Source organism: Chelonoidis abingdonii, chromosome 4, assembly GCF_003597395.2.
Source record: "Chelonoidis abingdonii isolate Lonesome George chromosome 4, CheloAbing_2.0, whole genome shotgun sequence".
NCBI lineage: Eukaryota > Metazoa > Chordata > Testudines > Testudinidae > Chelonoidis > Chelonoidis abingdonii.
In genome coordinates, this window is record NC_133772.1 from 38,986,825 (window position 1) to 39,004,690 (window position 17,866).

The window sequence follows — 17,866 nt, forward strand, 5'->3', positions numbered from 1 at the left end:
CAGGCTTGTGCTTTTAGATTCAGAGTCCCAGGTTTGATCCCCAGCCGTGTTGTTATATTTGTGGTGTGTGTGTTAGCAAAGATGCTGTCCTGATCAGGCAAGATTCCTCTATTCACCACTAGTAAGGCACTGGGACCTAGGCTGCCAGGACATGCCAGCAGTGGAATGTGAATGAGAAGTAGAGGACGTGCCTTCCCTCCCCCTCCCCCTCCCATAGTAAGTCTATGTGTTTTGTTGTCTTCATGGCATTGTGTGTTATACCGTTGTGATGTCATGTTTGTGTCTGTACCATCTATGTGAAGAGCCAAAGTTACACGAAGCCAACAAGCCAATAAAAGCCTCACGAACCAATGAAAAAAAAAATCCCAGCAACTGTCTCTCTTCTTTTAGAAATAGGTATTTATTTAGTAGGTAACGTTTACTCTCTGGGTAGGGCTGGTTGGTAACAGATTACCCAGGAGTCACCTGAGCTCCAAAGGTGACCGACGGGCTCTGCGGGATTGCCCGAGGCTCACGTGACACGTGGGATGGAATGGCTACACGGTTCCAAGGATTGAGAGAATGCACTCAAATTTCAACTACTATTTCCAGTAGGACCCCTGCATGTTTTCTCCTCCCGCTGTGGCTGAGTGTCTCCAGAGTTTTGCTTCACCCTGGGAGGAACACTTGCACCACATTCTAAGATGAGCTTTATGAAGTGGGTTACCAAGGGTGCTTTGAGACCTTACAGTGGGGGATAGGTGGTCTGTGGCTGCCTGAGAATCAGGACCTCCTAGTATAAACTAGCCCCTGGCAGAGCTCCTTTTTTGTAACCAGATGCCATCAACCCTAGGGCATGACATGGTGTATATTTAAATCCCTTTCCTTTGCCATGCTCTGGAAATAGAAACAGAAGCTCTTTTTGCTGGTTTCCACTGAGGTAGGATCTGGCCCCAAATGTTTATTTTCTGTGGTAATATTTTTTCAACTCGCAGTTCAGCTTAGCCCTGTAGGCAAGGGAGGCCATTGACTCCAGAGGACTATTTTAAAATACCACCAATTTAGAATTCTTGTCCCCTGAGAAGCTACTGTCCACATTTGATTATATTTTAAAAAATTGCCTTGGGATGAGATTTGGGGGGAAGGGTTGTTTGAGGGTGAGATGTGGGGGGGGGGTGGTTCTTACTGGGGGGGCAGGTAAAGACGCCAGTTTAGGCTGTGTGCATATGAAGCACAACCCCTGGGAGCACTTAGCATGAGCCATTTGCAGAGGTTCTCTAGGCCAAGAATTGCTGCTCCTGTGGATGTAGGGTAGGTTATAAACCACTTCCACATCCTCGCCCCTCCCCCTTCCACCCCCTCAAAATCTTGTGTTTGTGCCTGTAGGCCTCCAAAAAGAAGTGTAATCCGGAAAAGAGACCTCACCCCTCCCCTAAACCAGCATATAGAGCACACTTCCTCATCTGTGCCTTGTCTCTTTTGTTGTGGCTGGGGGGGTGGATGAGGGCCATCTGGATGAAGAGAGGCAAACTGCTCCAGTGGTTAACATGCTCGCCTGGATTCAGTTTCCCTGCTCTGTCATAGAACCCCAGCCTGACCTCGGGCAAGTCACTGAGGCTTTCTTTGTGGGAACATCCCTACCTCACAGGCGTGTTAGTTTACTTTAATAATTTTTTTTCCATGCTCTCTGGGAAGCTGGCTGCAGGGAAGGGGCCAGTGAGACAAAGATAAATATGAGAAATGCCATTAAAAAGCAGCAATGGTGTGGTATTAATTTAGATGGAATAGAGGGGCCCAAAGGTACTAACATAACCCAGTCATATCCAGCATTAAACAGTGTTTGGGAGTGTTATACTGAGACCTCAGCCTGCTTAGCACCATGGCAAAAATACCATTAAAAATCCTTTGAACCTTTAATTAAAGATAAAGAAAAGAAAAAAACCCAGAACAGTGAAAGCCTTTGAAATGTAAAGCATTGAATAAGGGTTTGATTTTAAGAACATCTCTTGGTCCCTTTCCCTTTAGCTGGAGTGCGATTTTAGAAGGGTAAAAACCCCGTGTCTGACAGTGTCTGAGCTGGGATCAAAGACAGTCAGAACTGCCCTTCTGGGTAAAAGAGAAGTTAGTTAAGATGAGCTGGAGCCAAGGGCAGCTCTATGTATTTTGCCGCCCCAAGCACAGCAGGCAGGCGGCTTTCGGTGGCGTGCCTGTTGGAGGTCTGCCAGTCCCGCGCCTTCAGCGTACCTGCTGCCGAATTGCCACGGTACCGACGGACCTCCTGCAAGCATGCCACCGAAAGCAGACTGACTGCCGCCCTCACAGTGACTGGCAGGCTGCCACCCGCGGCTTGCCGCCCCAAGCACGCGTTTGGTGTGCTGGTGCCTGGAGCTGCCGTGGGCTAGAGCTGTTCCTGCCATTGTTAGTTTGATCCCATTTCACCTCAGGGGTGGCTGGGATTCTGTTATAGCTGGTAGGCATGATGATGTCATCTGGGTCCCTCCCTCTGGCCTGGTGTGGGCAGGACATCACTCAGGATTAGGATGACAAAGGTGTGGGGTCCCAGGAGACAGTAGGGGTAGCAGAGATGATGGTGAAGCTAGCTCTAGTAGCCTCCATCTCTTCAATTTTCTCCCTCCAAAGTTTCTCTCTTTAAGGACCCACAAAGGGAATAGTGAGTAGAATAGCCCATCCCCTCGTTGTTTGGTCCACCCATTTGGCAGAAAACCACCACACCGATTTTAGTCCATTGCTTTCCAAGTTCCCGTCTTCTGTTGTTACCAAGCATGAGTTCAGCATAGTTCTAGCAATGTGGCCTTTTTTGGTTTGAACTCGGTTAGTCTGTGGCTCTCTTGCACCTATTTATAACAGTCATTGCTGACAACTTGACTGACTTGCCACCAACATTTTTTATTACAGGTTATTGTAACATCTTGTGAACTTTCATGCATGTCTTACAAGTGAGCTTTCGCCTCTGGTAACTTTGTCGGCCCAATTATCACAACAGCTGCCAAGTATAATATTCTACTTAGACACACATGCACGTTGCTATCAAAGCCTCTATTGGAGAAGTGATTTTTCTCACCTGCTGTTCCTATGGAGTACGTGTGGCTTTCTGCATAATACAAGCAGGAGGAGGTCCTGACATGGATCCCCTTTGAGCACCAATCTCTCTCCATCTGCTGCAGTACCTACATAGGATGGGACTAGGCGAACAGGTGTGCCACAGTTGTGATTAAGAACAATGTGTGCATTAACCACAACCTCTAGCTTTATGAGACACTGATCCATACAGAAGGACAGTGTGATTCCCTACTTAACAGGAAATGTCCATTTGCCATAATCCTTCCAATCATGACACTGCCTTTACTACCTCAGAGTATGGAAAATCATAAGAAGGGCCCAAATTCAGCTACCTTTGGCTCATACTGAGAATAAGGCTGGTGATTTTCACTGGGACCATTATGTGCTTAAAGCTAGGTGTATGCTTACATACCTTCCTGACTCAGGGCCCAGAAATGTCGTGTATCGGTTACCATGAAAATCTCCTGACGCTCCCCATTATGCCTTCAAATTGCATATAATTCTTTAACCTCTCTTGCACGTCCACCCAAAGCGGTTGGCTATTGGTTGGCCTCAATTGCTGTACATCCCAAAGCCTTGAAAGGGTTGAAAACCCATCTCCCTTGTGAGGCTGGAGCTGCCATTCACTCAGTGGGGTTTGAGCTGGTGCCATCTGGTGCTTGGTCACTTGGCTGATGGATCCTAATTGCTCTTTTCATCCCCTCTCTTTCATGTCCAGGCACCTCAGAGCAAAAGGCCCCTGTTGAAGAAAGGGTCAGTGATAGGCAAATACGTGTTGGAGGACAAGCCGGTCAAATGGTTAGACAGGAATCTGTGTCGTGTTAGTCGCATGCCATAAGTCTATGGTCAGCTGAGCCAGCCGGCTGACCCAGCTGTGTTCTGTATCTGCCGCCTCCCCCCACTCGCCCCACAATGTGGGCCAATGATGGGTTAACTGTTGGCGATTACTGGGTTGCAGCTTGATGAGGACAGGAGCTGCTAGCTGTGTTCTTTGTCTACACATGGGGCTTGCACTGGTGAAGCAACATGGGTGGCGGACTACCAATTGTTGGAATCAAGGCAAATTCCCCATGTAGACAAAGCTACAACACTGACCTCCCCTGAATGGTTGTCCCTTTAAAGCAATGATGCTACTAAAGTGGTTGAATTACTTAAATCACATGGGCTAATTTTAAGAAATAATCTGCAATTGTGAGGGCCCAATTTTGTCCCGGCAGCTAAAAGAGTCTGCAGTTAACTCCTGGTGTGCATGCTCCTTTAGCCACTAGCCTGTTCACCAGACTCTGCATGCAAACCCCCTTTTTTCCCCTGCAGCCTTAGTGGCCACTTATTTAAGCCCCTGGTAAAAGTCTGGCTTACAACATCTGAGCAAATCATCTACTGGGAATTTGAACAAGCTGGAGAGGATCCCTGAGCCTCTTGCTGAGATTCTGCCCAATGGGACCAGATGGGCCTGGTGATATTGTCCTCCCATTCCTCTCAAGAGCTGTTCCTTCGGAGATCCGGCACACAGTTGTTGGCATGTGATGATCCAAAGGGCTTAGCAAGGGCAGAGGCTTGGAGACTGGGGTGGTGTGGGGAAGAGGGGGGGTGCTTGATCATCTTTCTGTTCCCATTCCTGCTGTTGAGCATGTTACTTAAGAATTGCTGTAACCTAAGGAGAGCCTGTAAACTTGCAAATGCTCCACTCCACCTGAGGTGGTGGTTTGCCTTGGCATTGACGAAAACTCTTCTATGAAGTAGGGTGATCAGAACACCTAGTCAAAAAGGGACCCTTGCTCCCATCAGCACCACCAACCGGGCTGTTAAAAGTCCAGTGGTGATGCTGTAGGGCTAAGGCAGGGTACTGCCTACCTGTCCTGGGGCACTGCGCTGTGCCCCAGAAGTGGACAGCAGATCTGGCTCCTAGGTGGGGGGGCCATGGGGCTCCACATGCTGCCCCTGCCCCGAGCACCAGCCAGTGGGAGCTGGGGGGGCAGTGTCTGCGGGCGGGGGCAGTGTCTGCGGGCGAGAGCAGTGCATGCCGCAGAGCCTCCTGCCTCTCCACACGCCCCTCCTAGGAGCTGGACCTGCTGGCTGCTTCTGGGGCACAGCACGGTGCCCCAAGACAAGCAGGCAGCCTGCCTTGGCTCCGCACCACCGACACCCAAGGTAAGCCCGTACTCCAGCCCCCTGCCCCAGCCCTGAGCCCCCTCATCCCCAGCTCCACCCCAGAGCCCACCCCCCAGCCCAGAACCCTGACCCTCTCCCACACCCCAGTGCCCACACGCCCACCCCAGAGCCCTCACCCCCTGCACCTCACCCCCTGTCCCAGCCCAGAGACCCTTCCCCCACCCTGAACCCCTCATCCCCAGCCCCACTCCAGAGCCCTCACTCCCTCCTGCACCCCAACCCTCTGCCACAGCCCCCTCCTGCACCCCAAACCCCTCATCCCCAGCCCAACCCCAAAGCTTGCACCCCCAGCTGGCACCCTCACCCCCTCGTGCACCCCAACTCCCTGCCCCAGCCTGGAGCCTCCACCTGCACCCTGAACCCCTCATTTCTGACCCCACTCTGGAGCCCACAGCCCCATTTAGAGCCCTCACCCTTTCCTGCACCCCAACCCCCTGCCCCAGCCCAGTGAAAGTGAGTGAGGGTGGGGAAGAGCGAGAGACCGAGGGAGGGGGAATGCAGTGAGCGGGGGGGTGGGTAGGGCCTTGGGAAAAGGGTAGAGCAGGGGCAGGACTTCAGGGCAGAGAGAGGCTAGGGTGTTCGGTTTTGTGCCAATAGAAAGTTGGCAACCCTACTCTGAAGAGGCCTTTGCCTCTCAACCCCATATTCCAGCCAGTCATGCTTGTGTACCTTCAGGGTGTACAGGGAGGGTCATGCACATTTCTATTCTCTAAGAGCTGGAACCCATGTGCGAGCTTTCTCCTGATTCTCATTCGGTCAGCTATTCTCCATCACTTCCAGTCTGACCACCCTACAGTACAGGGAGGAAAATGAATGCACTTAGCAGGTAATGAATGTTCACAGCCCTAGTGATACCGGCCACATGCAAGCTTAGGGGAGAGGGAAAAGAGCTGACTCCTGGCCCACCCACTAGTGCCTTGTATTAAATGTGAGCTCGATACAATTGTGAGCATGCTACCCTAGGATTAGGTTGTAAAGTAGCCTGCACGTCTCCCCTGGCCCCACCTTGTTTAGATCTGGGCCAATGTCCATGGAAGCTAAAGAAAATCTTTCCATTGAGTTCAGGGGGCACTGGATCAAGCGCTTACTTCAGTTGTACATCTTCCCTTTCCCTTCTTCTAGGTCCTTAACAAAGATGAGTCTATCTGGCCATAGAACACTTAATAGCGCTCAGCAACTCATGTGTGTGCTCCAAGTGCTAATGAGTCCTCTGTACCTAGTGAATTATTCCAAAGGTGGCTGCTCTCCCTGTCATCCTATTCACAGCATATATGATAGGTTGCACAGGGCAGCCTGCCCTAAGGCCATATAATCCTCCCTCTTAGTGGAGACATGGCTTCAAACACACGCAGTGGATGGCAGTCATGCAGCCATTTCACAGCTACATCAGAGTGGGTGATGACCCACTAGACCTTCCCTAGGGAAAAGCTTCGCTGCAGTTAAGAGCTTATAGTTGGGAAGCAGCTGGCTCTGAAGAATAACTGTCTGTCCGAGCCCAGATCTTTGATTTCCTCCTTCCCCTAGGCCAGTTGTATGTGGTGTTGAAACCCATTTTTTAGAACTGGTTGCAGAGCTAACCAGTAAATCATAACAGTGTTGAGATGGAAAGGACCATGAGAAGTCACCAAGTCCAGCCCCCTGTACTTGGGAGGGTGTATGTGAGCACTCAGTTGAACTGTGGCTGCTAATAATGGACGTGTTCTAAGGCACACACATTTGATGAAGTTAGAAATTGAAAAACGGAGTCATCTTGCAGTGTCTTGTTTTTCCTTACCCCCTCTCCCCGTTCCTTTGACCCCTGTTTTCCCTTTCCTTTTCCTGTGGCAATAGGAAAAAGGAATGGACAAGGTAGGGGGTCAGAACCAAGAACTGAAAGAAAACAAAACAAAAAAAACCCCAAAAAACCAACCCGGCAAAAAGAAATTTTCTGTTAAAAAAAATCATAATAATTTTTAAATAAACCAAACATCACTCTTTTTTGGAAACCTGCCACATAGGATTGGCTGCAATTTGTTTTCTTGAAATCCTCCCCTTTCTTTTTCTTTTGAGCCACTCTAATTACAACACAGACAGTTGCCGTAAGAAGCTGTTTGAAATCAACGCTTGGTCAGCCTGACCGTACCCCTGCTGGCGCCACCATCTCTGAGTTTCCTTTTAGTTTTGCTCCATTAAGCGGCCTTGAACCTTTATAACAGGTGAGTAAGATCCACGGTCTCAGACCCCAATCTTGCAAACACTTAAACGTGTGCATAAGTGTTTGCAGAACTGGGAGGTGTGTGCTGAGGCCTCTCACCTCCCTCCTCCCCTAGGGGGCACTGTTGGTCTTGTGTCTTGGTGTGTGTGTCCCAGTCGATATTCTGTGTGCTCTAACTTGGTCACATTGATCATTTATGGCCCCCCTCATCCCATCCCATCTCTGGGGCACATATGGGTCTTGGCAGACAGCTGGTTCCTGGGGATCTTCCTCTCGCTTTCCTGGAGGACATGACTGTGGAAGAGCCCAACAAGAAGAACTGTAAGTACTTCCTGGCCACCACAACGGCACCGAAGAAGGGGAAAGCTAGCAGACTGAGCTTTGGAGAGGGCCGCACCGGAGGCTGCAAGCGAGAGTGGCAGCAAATGGCAGGGGCTGGTGAGCACCCAAAGATGGCTCTGAAGGGTGATGTCAACTGGAGGCAAACAGCAGATGAATTGGATCATGATGCCCCATTGTCCCCCAGAGAGCAGCCCATTGGCACTGAAACCATGGTAAGTCTAATAATTTAGGGCTCTTCCTTTTCCCTCACATGCTACCAGGGGGTGGGGGGATGGGGGAAGATTGAGTTTTTGTGAACCTTACCAAGCACCTCCAACGGTCTACTACACCAGCTGTAGTTCTGGCCCATAAAGCACAACTCAGACCTTGGTTTCTATAAACTCTCTTCTCCTCTTCTCTTCCCACCCTCTTTTCCCCAAATTCAGGCACCTGAACCAGTCAGCTCTTCTCCAGAACGTCTCTTCAAAGTGGTGTTTGTGGGCAACTCTGGCGTAGGCAAGAGCTCCTTCATCCATCGCTTTTGTTATGACAGGTTCTTGGCTGAGATCAGTGCAACCATTGGTAAGTGAAAGGTCTCCCCCATGCTGCTAGGTCACAGCGGTGTGAGCCTCTGGCCTGGGAAACAGGGCCGGCTCTAGCCATTTCGCCGCTCCAAGCACGGCGGCATGCCGTGGGGGTGCGCTCTGCCACTTGCCGGTCCTGCAGCTCTGGTGGACCTCCTGCAGGCGTCCCTGCGGATGCACCACCGGAGCCGTGGGACCAGCGGACCCTCCGCAGGGACGCCTGCGGGAGGTCCACTGGAGCCGCCTGCCGCCCTCCCGGCAACCGGCAGAACGCCCCCCACAGCATGCTGCCCCAAGCACGCGCTTGGCGCGCTGGGGCCTGGAGCCGGGCCTGCTGGGAAATGAGGGACAGAATGACACGTCACAAAAGGAAGCTTGAAATGATCCCACTGTTGTGTCTCTTATCCGTGGCAGTGCAGAGTTACCCATAAGAACCATTTCCTTCAGCATTAGCGGAGTGGATAATTTCTCTCTCCTGTATGTTCCACACAGCACTGAACATGTTGTCAACACTGAGAAATAATGGCCAAGATCTTCCAAAAAGCATTAGTGATTCTGGGATGCCCAACCTGAGACACCTTAAAGATCTTCAGAAGATGGGTTGTTGATCTCTGAATTATCCAGGGAGCTGTCTGACCTATTTCTGGGAAAAGAAAGAGTTGGGAAGGATTGGTGTCTTCACTGTAATGTTATTTCTTTAGACTGCAGGAGCACCCAAAATGAGCTGGGCCCCTCCCCAACACAAAGGAAGACAGAGTCCCTGCCCCTACAATTTTGTTTCACTGAAGTAATTCAGCTGATCCTTTCTATAGGCCTCATTTCCCTGTTTTCCCCTGCCCCATCCTGCAGTTACCATGTGCTGTTGCCTCCCCTACAGGTATTGATTACCAAGTGAAGAGTTTAATGGTGGATAACACACAGGTGGCCTTGCAGCTGTGGGACACAGCAGGCCAGGAGAGGTAAATGAAGCATTTGGGTTCCATGCTAGGATTTCATGCTGCCAGGCATGTAACAGTAAGTGCTGAGAGTAGCTACTGAGCTTGTGGGCAGGGTATGGGAAGAGGGAACAGACCTGTATCAGGTCCCAAGGAATGTGATGTTCATTTTAACCTTATAGGGATTGTTAGCTGGCACCAGAAGGTTCTGCCATCAGTGTCTGTATCACAATTCCTTGCAGGAGATCTATAGGATCTGTGGTTCCCAAGCAGGTTGTGGAGGGGGTGATTCTGAGTGTCATGGGAAGGGTGTGAATTTCAATACACTTGGAGTACTTGTCTATATATTTAAGGTTGTGGCCAGCCTCATCATTAGCACCAGGATACAAACTTGCTCTGTGCCTTGATGTGCACCTGAAAAACAGGGCAGGTGGCACTTGAAACAGCTCCTGTTGCTTCCAGGAATGTTGGGAAGTAATTTCATGTAACAATGGGCCCTGGCTGGGATTGAATTTAGGACCTCTGGATTTAAAAGCACCAACCTCTATTTCTTAAGATAAAGCATTAGCTTTTTTTAGCTTAGAGCCAGTAACACAATGATAAACCTCTTCTGTGGTCTAGCCGCTAGAGGGGACAAAGAACCACACTGTGTTAGAGTGAGCTATGTTTATTTACTATGTGCTACTCCTGTTTAATTATGGTGCGTTTTCAAATCTGAATTTACCACTATAAGGGGGACATTTAATTTCATGGAGTGTGGCGTAAATGCACTGATTGTCTCAAACATTGTGCATTTTTTCTCTAACTATGCTGCAATGTCAGAAATATTTCACGATGAGGTTGAGTGACAGGGGTGGTGTGACCCTATGCTGGCCACTAACAATGATACAAGCCCCATCTCGGCCAATCAGATTTTGCAGTCCAGAAGTGCCATATACTTGGTTATTATAAACAGAGACTGCCCCAAATCAGACACATGTAAAGAAGCAAAATTTCCATTTAAACAAGTTCTTGTAGCCATATTTATGCCAAGGCAGAACTGTCAGGTGATAATTGTTTCTAACCTAGTTGTAACATGCTTTCCTTGAATCACTGGGGGACCCCACTTCAGGAAATCATCCTTCCTCAGGAGAGCACTCGAGCATGTGTGTAAATTTCCTTTGAAATCAATGGGACTTTAGCATGTGCTTATAGGTAAGCAGGTGGCTTTACTGCTTTCCTGAATCAGGACCTTGGAATGGTGCAAAAATCTTCCTTAGCTCTGAAAATATCGATGTAACAGCTCCTAACTGGCAGCGCCCAGACAATGCTTGCTGTTAGCAAGGGGGACACACTCCTCCACATGTGGGAAAATTTCTTGATGATCTCTTTTGGCCCATAGAAGCAAATAACCACTACAGTGGAGTGATGACCACATGTCTAGTGTGCTCTTTAGTGTCAAAGGTGTTGCTGGAACTCCAGAGACACACTATTGGCTCTCTCAAATGGAGAGTTTTCCGGTCGCCAGCTCTTAGGGTAAACAGCGCCCCCCAAAGGCCATAGAAGAGAACATGCTCCAAGGGAAGCAGTTATATAGTTTAGAAACATCACTTCTTACTGCATGTTCCTCTAGCCTTTAGCCAAGAGAATGGACCTACTTGTCAGCCTGTGTCCTAAAGTGTCCTTCTAATAAAGCACTGATATGTGGAGATCTTGCTGTCTCTGCTGCGTTTAACTCAGTGAACAATGTGCCTGAACTAGAATGTATGTTCCCCAAAATACAAACTTACCCAAGCCACTGGACTTCCTCCCAGAACTCAAATCTATCTGCCGAGTCATCCATGAAGTGGCTGCTTTGTATGAGACATTTGCAAACTGGGGTGAAATAAGATGACGGCTTTGTTCCTGGTGTGGCTGCATTGGTGAGAGTCCTCATATAGACGTGGTTTATTCTGGGTCAGTGCTGTTTGCTCTGGTGTAGATAAACCAGTGCCTGAAATCCCAGTGTAGAAAAGGTCCAAGTTACAGATCCACCAAAACCTCACTGTGCAGAGATTTCCCTGCCTCCAGCCCCAGATTTCCCCATGACAAATCCTTCATCTTCTTCCCTGATCACATCCAAGTGGACTCTCCTCCAGTCCTCTTCCCTCTAACCTAGGCATGGTTGTCCTTCCTGCTTCCTAAACTCCATGCTTCTGGACAGATGGTAGTTTACTGATTGAGTCACTGCTGCCTTGGGCCCCTCCAAGGAGATGGAATCTCAAAAGTCCGAGACACCTGCCTTCATCGCCCCTGTTTGTCAATGGGAATCACAGCTGGCTCTAGAACAGGGGTTCTCAAACTGGGGGTCGGGACCCCTCGGGGTTGCAAGGTTATTACATAAGGGGTCGGCAGCTGTCAGCCTCCACCCCAAACCCTGCTTTGCCTCCAGCATTTATAATGGTGTTAAATATATAAAAAAGTGTTTTTAATGGATAAGGTGGGGTCACACTCAGAGGCTTCCTATGTGAAAGGGGTCACCAGCACAAAAGTCTGAGAACCCCTGCTCTAGAAAGACTGAGCCTCCTGCAGCTGCCACCAGGCCCTGCAAAGAGAATCCATGTTAAGAAAAGTATAGTTTGTTTGCTTGTTAATGGCTGAATGGATGCTGGAAGTGTCTTCGGTTTCATTTGACTTCAGGTTTCGGAGCATCACCAAGCAGTATTTCCGGAAGGTGGATAGTATCTTTGTGATGTATGACGTCACTGATGAGTGCTCCTTCATGGCAGTGAGGAACTGGATGAGTAGCATCCAGGTAAGAGCGAGACACGTTTGGGCTTGTTTTTGACATGCTGGCATTGCTCAAGATTCTCCTTTTACTGTAATGACCCCACATGGATCTGCCCTAGAAAGGAGACCATTCGAAGCAGCCATGTTGTGTGCTAGTAAAGGCCTGGAATGTCCTAAGGTCTGTAGGGTACTCAAACAGAACTAACCATAATAGCAGACACAGATAGCTAAGATTTAGTATGGATGATTGTAGTAGATAGGAATTGGGTAGTATTCTGTTCAGTTATTTGGAAGCCACTAGTGGGCCTCCTTGTCTTCTGTTGCAGAAGTCACTAAAACCTAGCAGAGCAACAGTGTATTTATGTAGCTAAGTGTAGCATGTTTGTATATATTTAGTAAACCTGATTATTTGGAACTCAGCTGTTTCCTAATATTCTTACTGTTGTGCAGAGAGGAAAGACATGATGATGGTCTGTTTTGATCAACAGCCCTTTGAGGCAGAGACTGTCTCCTACTATGTGTATGTGCAGCACCTAACACAATGAGGACCTGACCTCAATTTAGAACCTCTATGCATTATTATAATACTAATGATAAATACATTCTCTTCCAACTCTTTTCCAGTTTGTTGTAACTTTCACAAACGTATTATTTTGGAGTGACGTTATTCTGCAAAAATCTCAATTGATTTGCAAGAGGGTTTTTTGTGTGTGTGTGTGAAAGTTTGAAAACAAAATCATTTCAGATATATTTGAGTTGTGGGGAGAGGAAAGGGGTGAATACTTTCCCTATATGTTCTGAGTAGATATTTTGTCTATGGGTGATGCAAAGCAGAAGCTGAGAATGTCAAACTTTGCTTGTTTTGTAGATCACCCTGAGACATAAAAATCAAGCCAAGGTTGAAATAAATCTGCTCAGTTAGTTTTATTAATAATATCAGCAAGTTTGTGCATACCCATTAGAAATAGTTTAGTCATTTTTCCCCAAGGAATTTTAAGGATTCAAGGCCAAGATTTTCAAAAATGTCTAGTGATTTCAGGTACTTTATTTTTTTTTTTTTTTTTTTTTTAAATCCAACCTGAAAGGGGCCTAATTTTCAGAATGTGCTGAGTACCTGCCCTCTGAAAATCAGGCCACTGTGGGCACCCAAAAATTGAGGCATCTAAAATCTCTAGTCACGTCTCAGAATTTGGCCCATATTTTTCACCTGACTCTAAGCCTCAGTAGTTCAAATGTTGTGGATGGTGCAGAGTAGAATACTTAAGTTTGGAGATGATCCAGGGTCAAATGCTGAAGTTCTTATTCAAGTTGACTTCCAGTGAAGTTATAGGGAGGTTTTACCTAAATAAGGGACTTCAGATGTGACCCCTGAATGACAGCTGCTACTAAAATGCTATATGAGGGCTTAAATTTGCTTACCCTGTTTAGCCTGTGGATTTTCAGTTAAGGATGGCTGGGTTCAGCAGGCATCAAGCTGAATGGCTCCAGACCAAGGAAATTCAGGCTCTACAGGAAAAACTGGCAGGTCTTTTAAATTCTCATTGGGCAGATTTCTTTCTTTCTTTTAAAAAGCCAGTGAAACTAAATACAACTCCTATTCCCCCCTTTTAAAATCCCATCTCCTCCCTAGCCCACTCACCGAAACCCTGGCATTGTTTGATAAATCAACTACTTGGAATTAGCATGTTCCCATAGTTTCACTTCCTTTCCCAGTGTCACTTGAAGAGCTTGCAGAACAATCCCTAAATAAACGAAATCTCCTGGCACGCTGGCAGGTCCCACGGGGTTTGCTCCTGCTTTCACGGAAGTCAACCGCAAGGCTTCTATTCATGTTGGCAGGAGCAGTATCCAGCCCCGAGATACTCCTGTCTTCCAGACAGTTCTCATGGGAGCCTTGCTTTGTCTACCCTACAGGAAGGGATTGAGGATGAGGCCATGATCTTTGTACTTGGAAACAAAATGGATGCAGCAGAAAGAGAGACCCAGCACGTGCCCAAGACGGAGGGGGAAAGGCTGGCGAAGGTGCGGCTCTGTATGCTACTACCTGCTCCAAAGGTTTTGTAAATTTTGCTCTGGTCTGGTTTGCTTGCTTCCTGCCATATTTAGGAAATGGGAGGGAACTCTCCTATGCTCACAGCTATTGCAGAGTATGGTTCTCCCCGCCCTGGAATCAACAGCCAAGCTCCCCTAGACTTCAGTGGTGCAGGGTGAAATCCTTAAATGATAATTAAGACAACGATTTTTTCACTGAGGTCGTGGAAGTCATGGAATCTGTGACTTCCGGCGACTTCCATGAATTCAGCCCTGTTGGCCAGAAGCTGTGGGGGTTTCCAGCTGCCACGGGAGGTGGGGCCACAGCTCCTGGTCGCCGCAGGCAGCAGGGGTCCTTCAGAGCTCCTGGCTGCCATGGGTGGTGGGGGTACCCCAGAACTCTGAGCCAGGGGACCCTGGAGCTCCGAGCCTGCATAGGCGGTGGGAGCCCCCAGAGCTCGAAGCGGCCCCCACAACTGCCCAACCTCTGCAGGTGGTGTGGGGACCCCTCAACTGGGCTCCCCATTTTGTCACAGATATTTTTAGTAAAAGTCAGGGACACGTCATGGGCTTCCATGAATTTTTCTTTATAGCCCGTGATCTGTCCATGACTTTTACTAAAAATATCCGTGACGAAATCTTAGCCTTAATGATAATATCAATTGGCCAGCTTGTGATGGACCCTGACTCTGGAAGAACTCTTTGTGCTTAGGCTTGGTGAATCCTTAAAGTAAATTTGACCCCTCAGGGTGAGGATGCAGCCCACAGAATTCCTTTGAAATAGTGACCGTTTAACCAGGGATCTAGCAAGCCTACTAGTCCAGGCTCCACGCTCTTGGCATAGCCTAGTTTTGCCAGGAATGCACTGGTTGATTATGAAATGAGAATTTATTTTCCAGGTTTCAATGTCTAGTGGTCCCTGCCTCCCCTTAGCCAAAAAGACTCCTGCACTGGGCCTTGCTGCATTGAATTGTGTAGTGGAGCAGGAGGTGCTCCAGATTGCACCTGACCAAGATCTAGTCTCTCCCAGGTTCCACTGCATGGCAGCACAAATAGGCCACTGAGGGAGCATTTCCCCCAGTCCTTCCAGCAGCTAAAAGACCCAACCCAGTGCTCCCCTGGGCTGCTAGAGCTTTGACACACTCTTGATGCCAGGGCCCTAACTAGACCTGTGTGTGAGAGAGAGAGAGAGAGAGAGAGACTAGGTGTGATGGGTGGTGGGGGTTGACAGTGGCAGAAGTTATCTTCTCACTCTCCTTTCCTGCAGGAATACAACACTGTCTTCTATGAGTGCAGTGCTATGACTGGCTATAACATCCTGGAGCCCATGTTACATATGGCAAGGTGAGCGGAGTGGAACAGCATCACCTTGGTACCTTTTTCAGCCATGGCCAAGCTGCTACAATCTCTCTCAGGTACAGGCAAGGAGAAGGGGGGTTCATCTGAGGTAGAACTTGGTCCCAAATGAGAAGCTGGAGTAGCACATTGTTTTTGGTGACTCAACAGGCTGAGGCGTTAACATGCCAGAGGAGTGGTTGTTGTCTTCCCCTGTGTGTGGAAAGCACCTTGTTTGGACACTGTCACATCCTAAGGAAAGATCAGAGCTTGTCAAAATGTTTGGACCACTTTTGTTTTGTTTTTGTGGCCAAAAAAGACCTTTTAAAAAAATCCCCAAATTAAATGTCTGGGTTTTTCTATGGAAACTGGACAATTTTCATTTTCAGTTTTCATTTTTTCCTTTCTCCTCCCTTTCTTCTGCTTTTTTCATATTTCTTTTTTAGTGGCCAAATGGGAAAAGGGCAGGGAAACAAAAAATGTCAAATCTGAAAAAATTTCATTTTTAAATTGTTTCAAAAAATTCACAAACATTTTTTTGGGGAAACAAAGAAAAAGAATTTTTCTTTGAAACACAAAAGTTTGTAACATCTTTTTACAATTTTTGACCCACTCTAGTAGCTAACAGTTTATTAAGCTGTGTTTCTAATGTAGTGTAATATTACCACCTAGCTCTTATAGGGTGCCTTTCCTCAGTAGAGCTCAAAGTGCTCTACAAAGGACGCACCATTCCCATTTTACAGATGGGAAAACTGAGGCACATTACTTGTCCAAGGTCACCCAGTAGGCTAGTGGCAGAGCCCGCAATAGATCCCACATCTTTTGAGTTGTAGGCCAGTGCCCTACCCACTATAACACACTGCCTCCTCTAGTAGATGCTACTTTCTCCTCTGCATCGATTTGGAATTTCTCACCAATATTGTCTGTCTGTCTGTCGTTTATGTAGCCCAACTCCAAAAGAAGCCCCACTCTCACTATTTCCCTTCACTCTTCAACATCTGGTTTATTCTTGCCTGATGGGGACCAGGAAGCAGGCAGTATCAGACTGCTGTGTTCCTGAACTGCTAATGTGTTGATCATTCCAGGTTGCTGACAGCTCAAGAGGACAAGCAGAGGGAAAGTGCCCTGCACCTGGAAGAGTACCACAAGAGGAAGGGATGCTGCATGTGAGGAAGTAAAGAGCATCCCTCAGGAGCATGCGGGGGCTGCACATGGCTGGCTAATTATCAGCTCCACAGGGACTCAGGAAGGTGCAAGCTTGTCCCAAGAGGGAACATCCAGACGTTGAAATGAAGCAAGCTTGTTGCAACAGAATAATTCTAATCTCCCTCCCCACCTCTATCCCTATGCTTTCATACAACTGCAGCATTCCCCTCCTCCCCCAACTCCAGGGACATACTGCTTGAGACATTGCATTGGCTGCACAGAAATTGGTTCTCCCCTTTGCTTGTTCCTTCTGTGTCACACACAGGTGAACGGAGGGCACCTCTAACACTCCCTTTTAAATAAGCTAAAGCAATGTCCAGCTGTGTAATAAAGAGATGATTATTTTAAACTTGGAAACAGCACTGGGGAGTTGGTGTGTCTTGAAGGCGGTTTGCTTGGCCTTTGAGAGCAGATTGACTAATCAGAGTTACTCAGCTATGTAACCTGTGCTAGGAGAGCGTGGATCTTTGTCTCCTTCTAGTGGCTGCGCCCCTTAAAAGGTGCCTGAGTCTAGAGAGGCAGGGCCTTTAGTTCAGTAGTTTTCAAACTTTTTTTTTGGTGACCCTGTTGAAGAAAATTGTTGATGCTTGCGACCCAACGGAGCTGGGGATGAGGGGTTCAGGGTGTGGGAGTGGGCTCTGGGCTGGGATAGGGGGCTGGGGTGTAGGAGGGGGTCAGGGCTCTGGGCTGGAGGTGCAAGCTCTGGGGTGGGGCTGGGGATGAGGAGTTTGGGGTGCAGGAAGGGGATCCGGGTTGGGGGGAGCCTCAGGGCTGGGACAAGGGATTGGGTCACGGGGTTGGGGTGTGGGCTTCTCTCGGGCAGCTCCCAGTCAGTGGAGCGTTGGGGATACTAAGGCAGGCTTCCTGCCTGTCCTGGCACTGCAGACTGCACTGCACCCTGCAGGCCAATGAGAGTGCGGAACCAGTGCTCAGGGTGCGGGCAGTGCACAGAGCCCGTTGGCACCACCACCACCACCACCACTGGGGAGCCAGACCTTCTGCTGGCCGCTTCCGGGGCACAGCGCAGAGTCAGAGCCGGTAAGGTCTAGCCTGCCTTAGCCAGGCAGCACCGCCAATGGGACTTTTAACAGCCCTATCGGCAGTGCTGACTGTAGCCACCACGCCCCAGTGCCTGACATTCTGCAACCCAGTACTGGGTTGCAACCCACAGTTTGAAAACCACTGCTTTAGTTCAAGTAGTGAATGCTTATAGCTCTGAAGGTGCCTGGTTCAAACCTCAGCGTCAACCCAATCAACATTGGTTCTACCTGGCTTTTGCA

The 17,866-nt window shown here is 48.5% G+C and overlaps 1 protein-coding gene across 5 annotated transcripts in view; it reads left to right on the plus strand.

Annotated features, from left to right (window-relative positions):
• The window catches only part of CRACR2B (calcium release activated channel regulator 2B), a 77,861-nt gene extending 60,927 nt beyond the window's left edge, over nucleotides 1–16,934 (plus strand). Inside the window, exons 11-17 of one of the 5 annotated variants that reach the window (XM_075065075.1) lie at nucleotides 7,678–7,980; nucleotides 8,194–8,329; nucleotides 9,209–9,290; nucleotides 11,925–12,039; nucleotides 13,929–14,069; nucleotides 15,313–15,389; nucleotides 16,466–16,934. In XM_075065075.1, the coding sequence (XP_074921176.1) occupies nucleotides 7,678–7,980; nucleotides 8,194–8,329; nucleotides 9,209–9,290; nucleotides 11,925–12,039; nucleotides 13,929–14,069; nucleotides 15,313–15,389; nucleotides 16,466–16,550 (939 nt within the window). In that variant the 3' untranslated portion in view covers nucleotides 16,551–16,934. The other 4 variants (XM_032804000.2, XM_075065074.1, XM_032804019.2 and 1 more) reach the window with 4 other exon arrangements.
• Nucleotides 16,935–17,866: the final 932 nt, after the last annotated feature.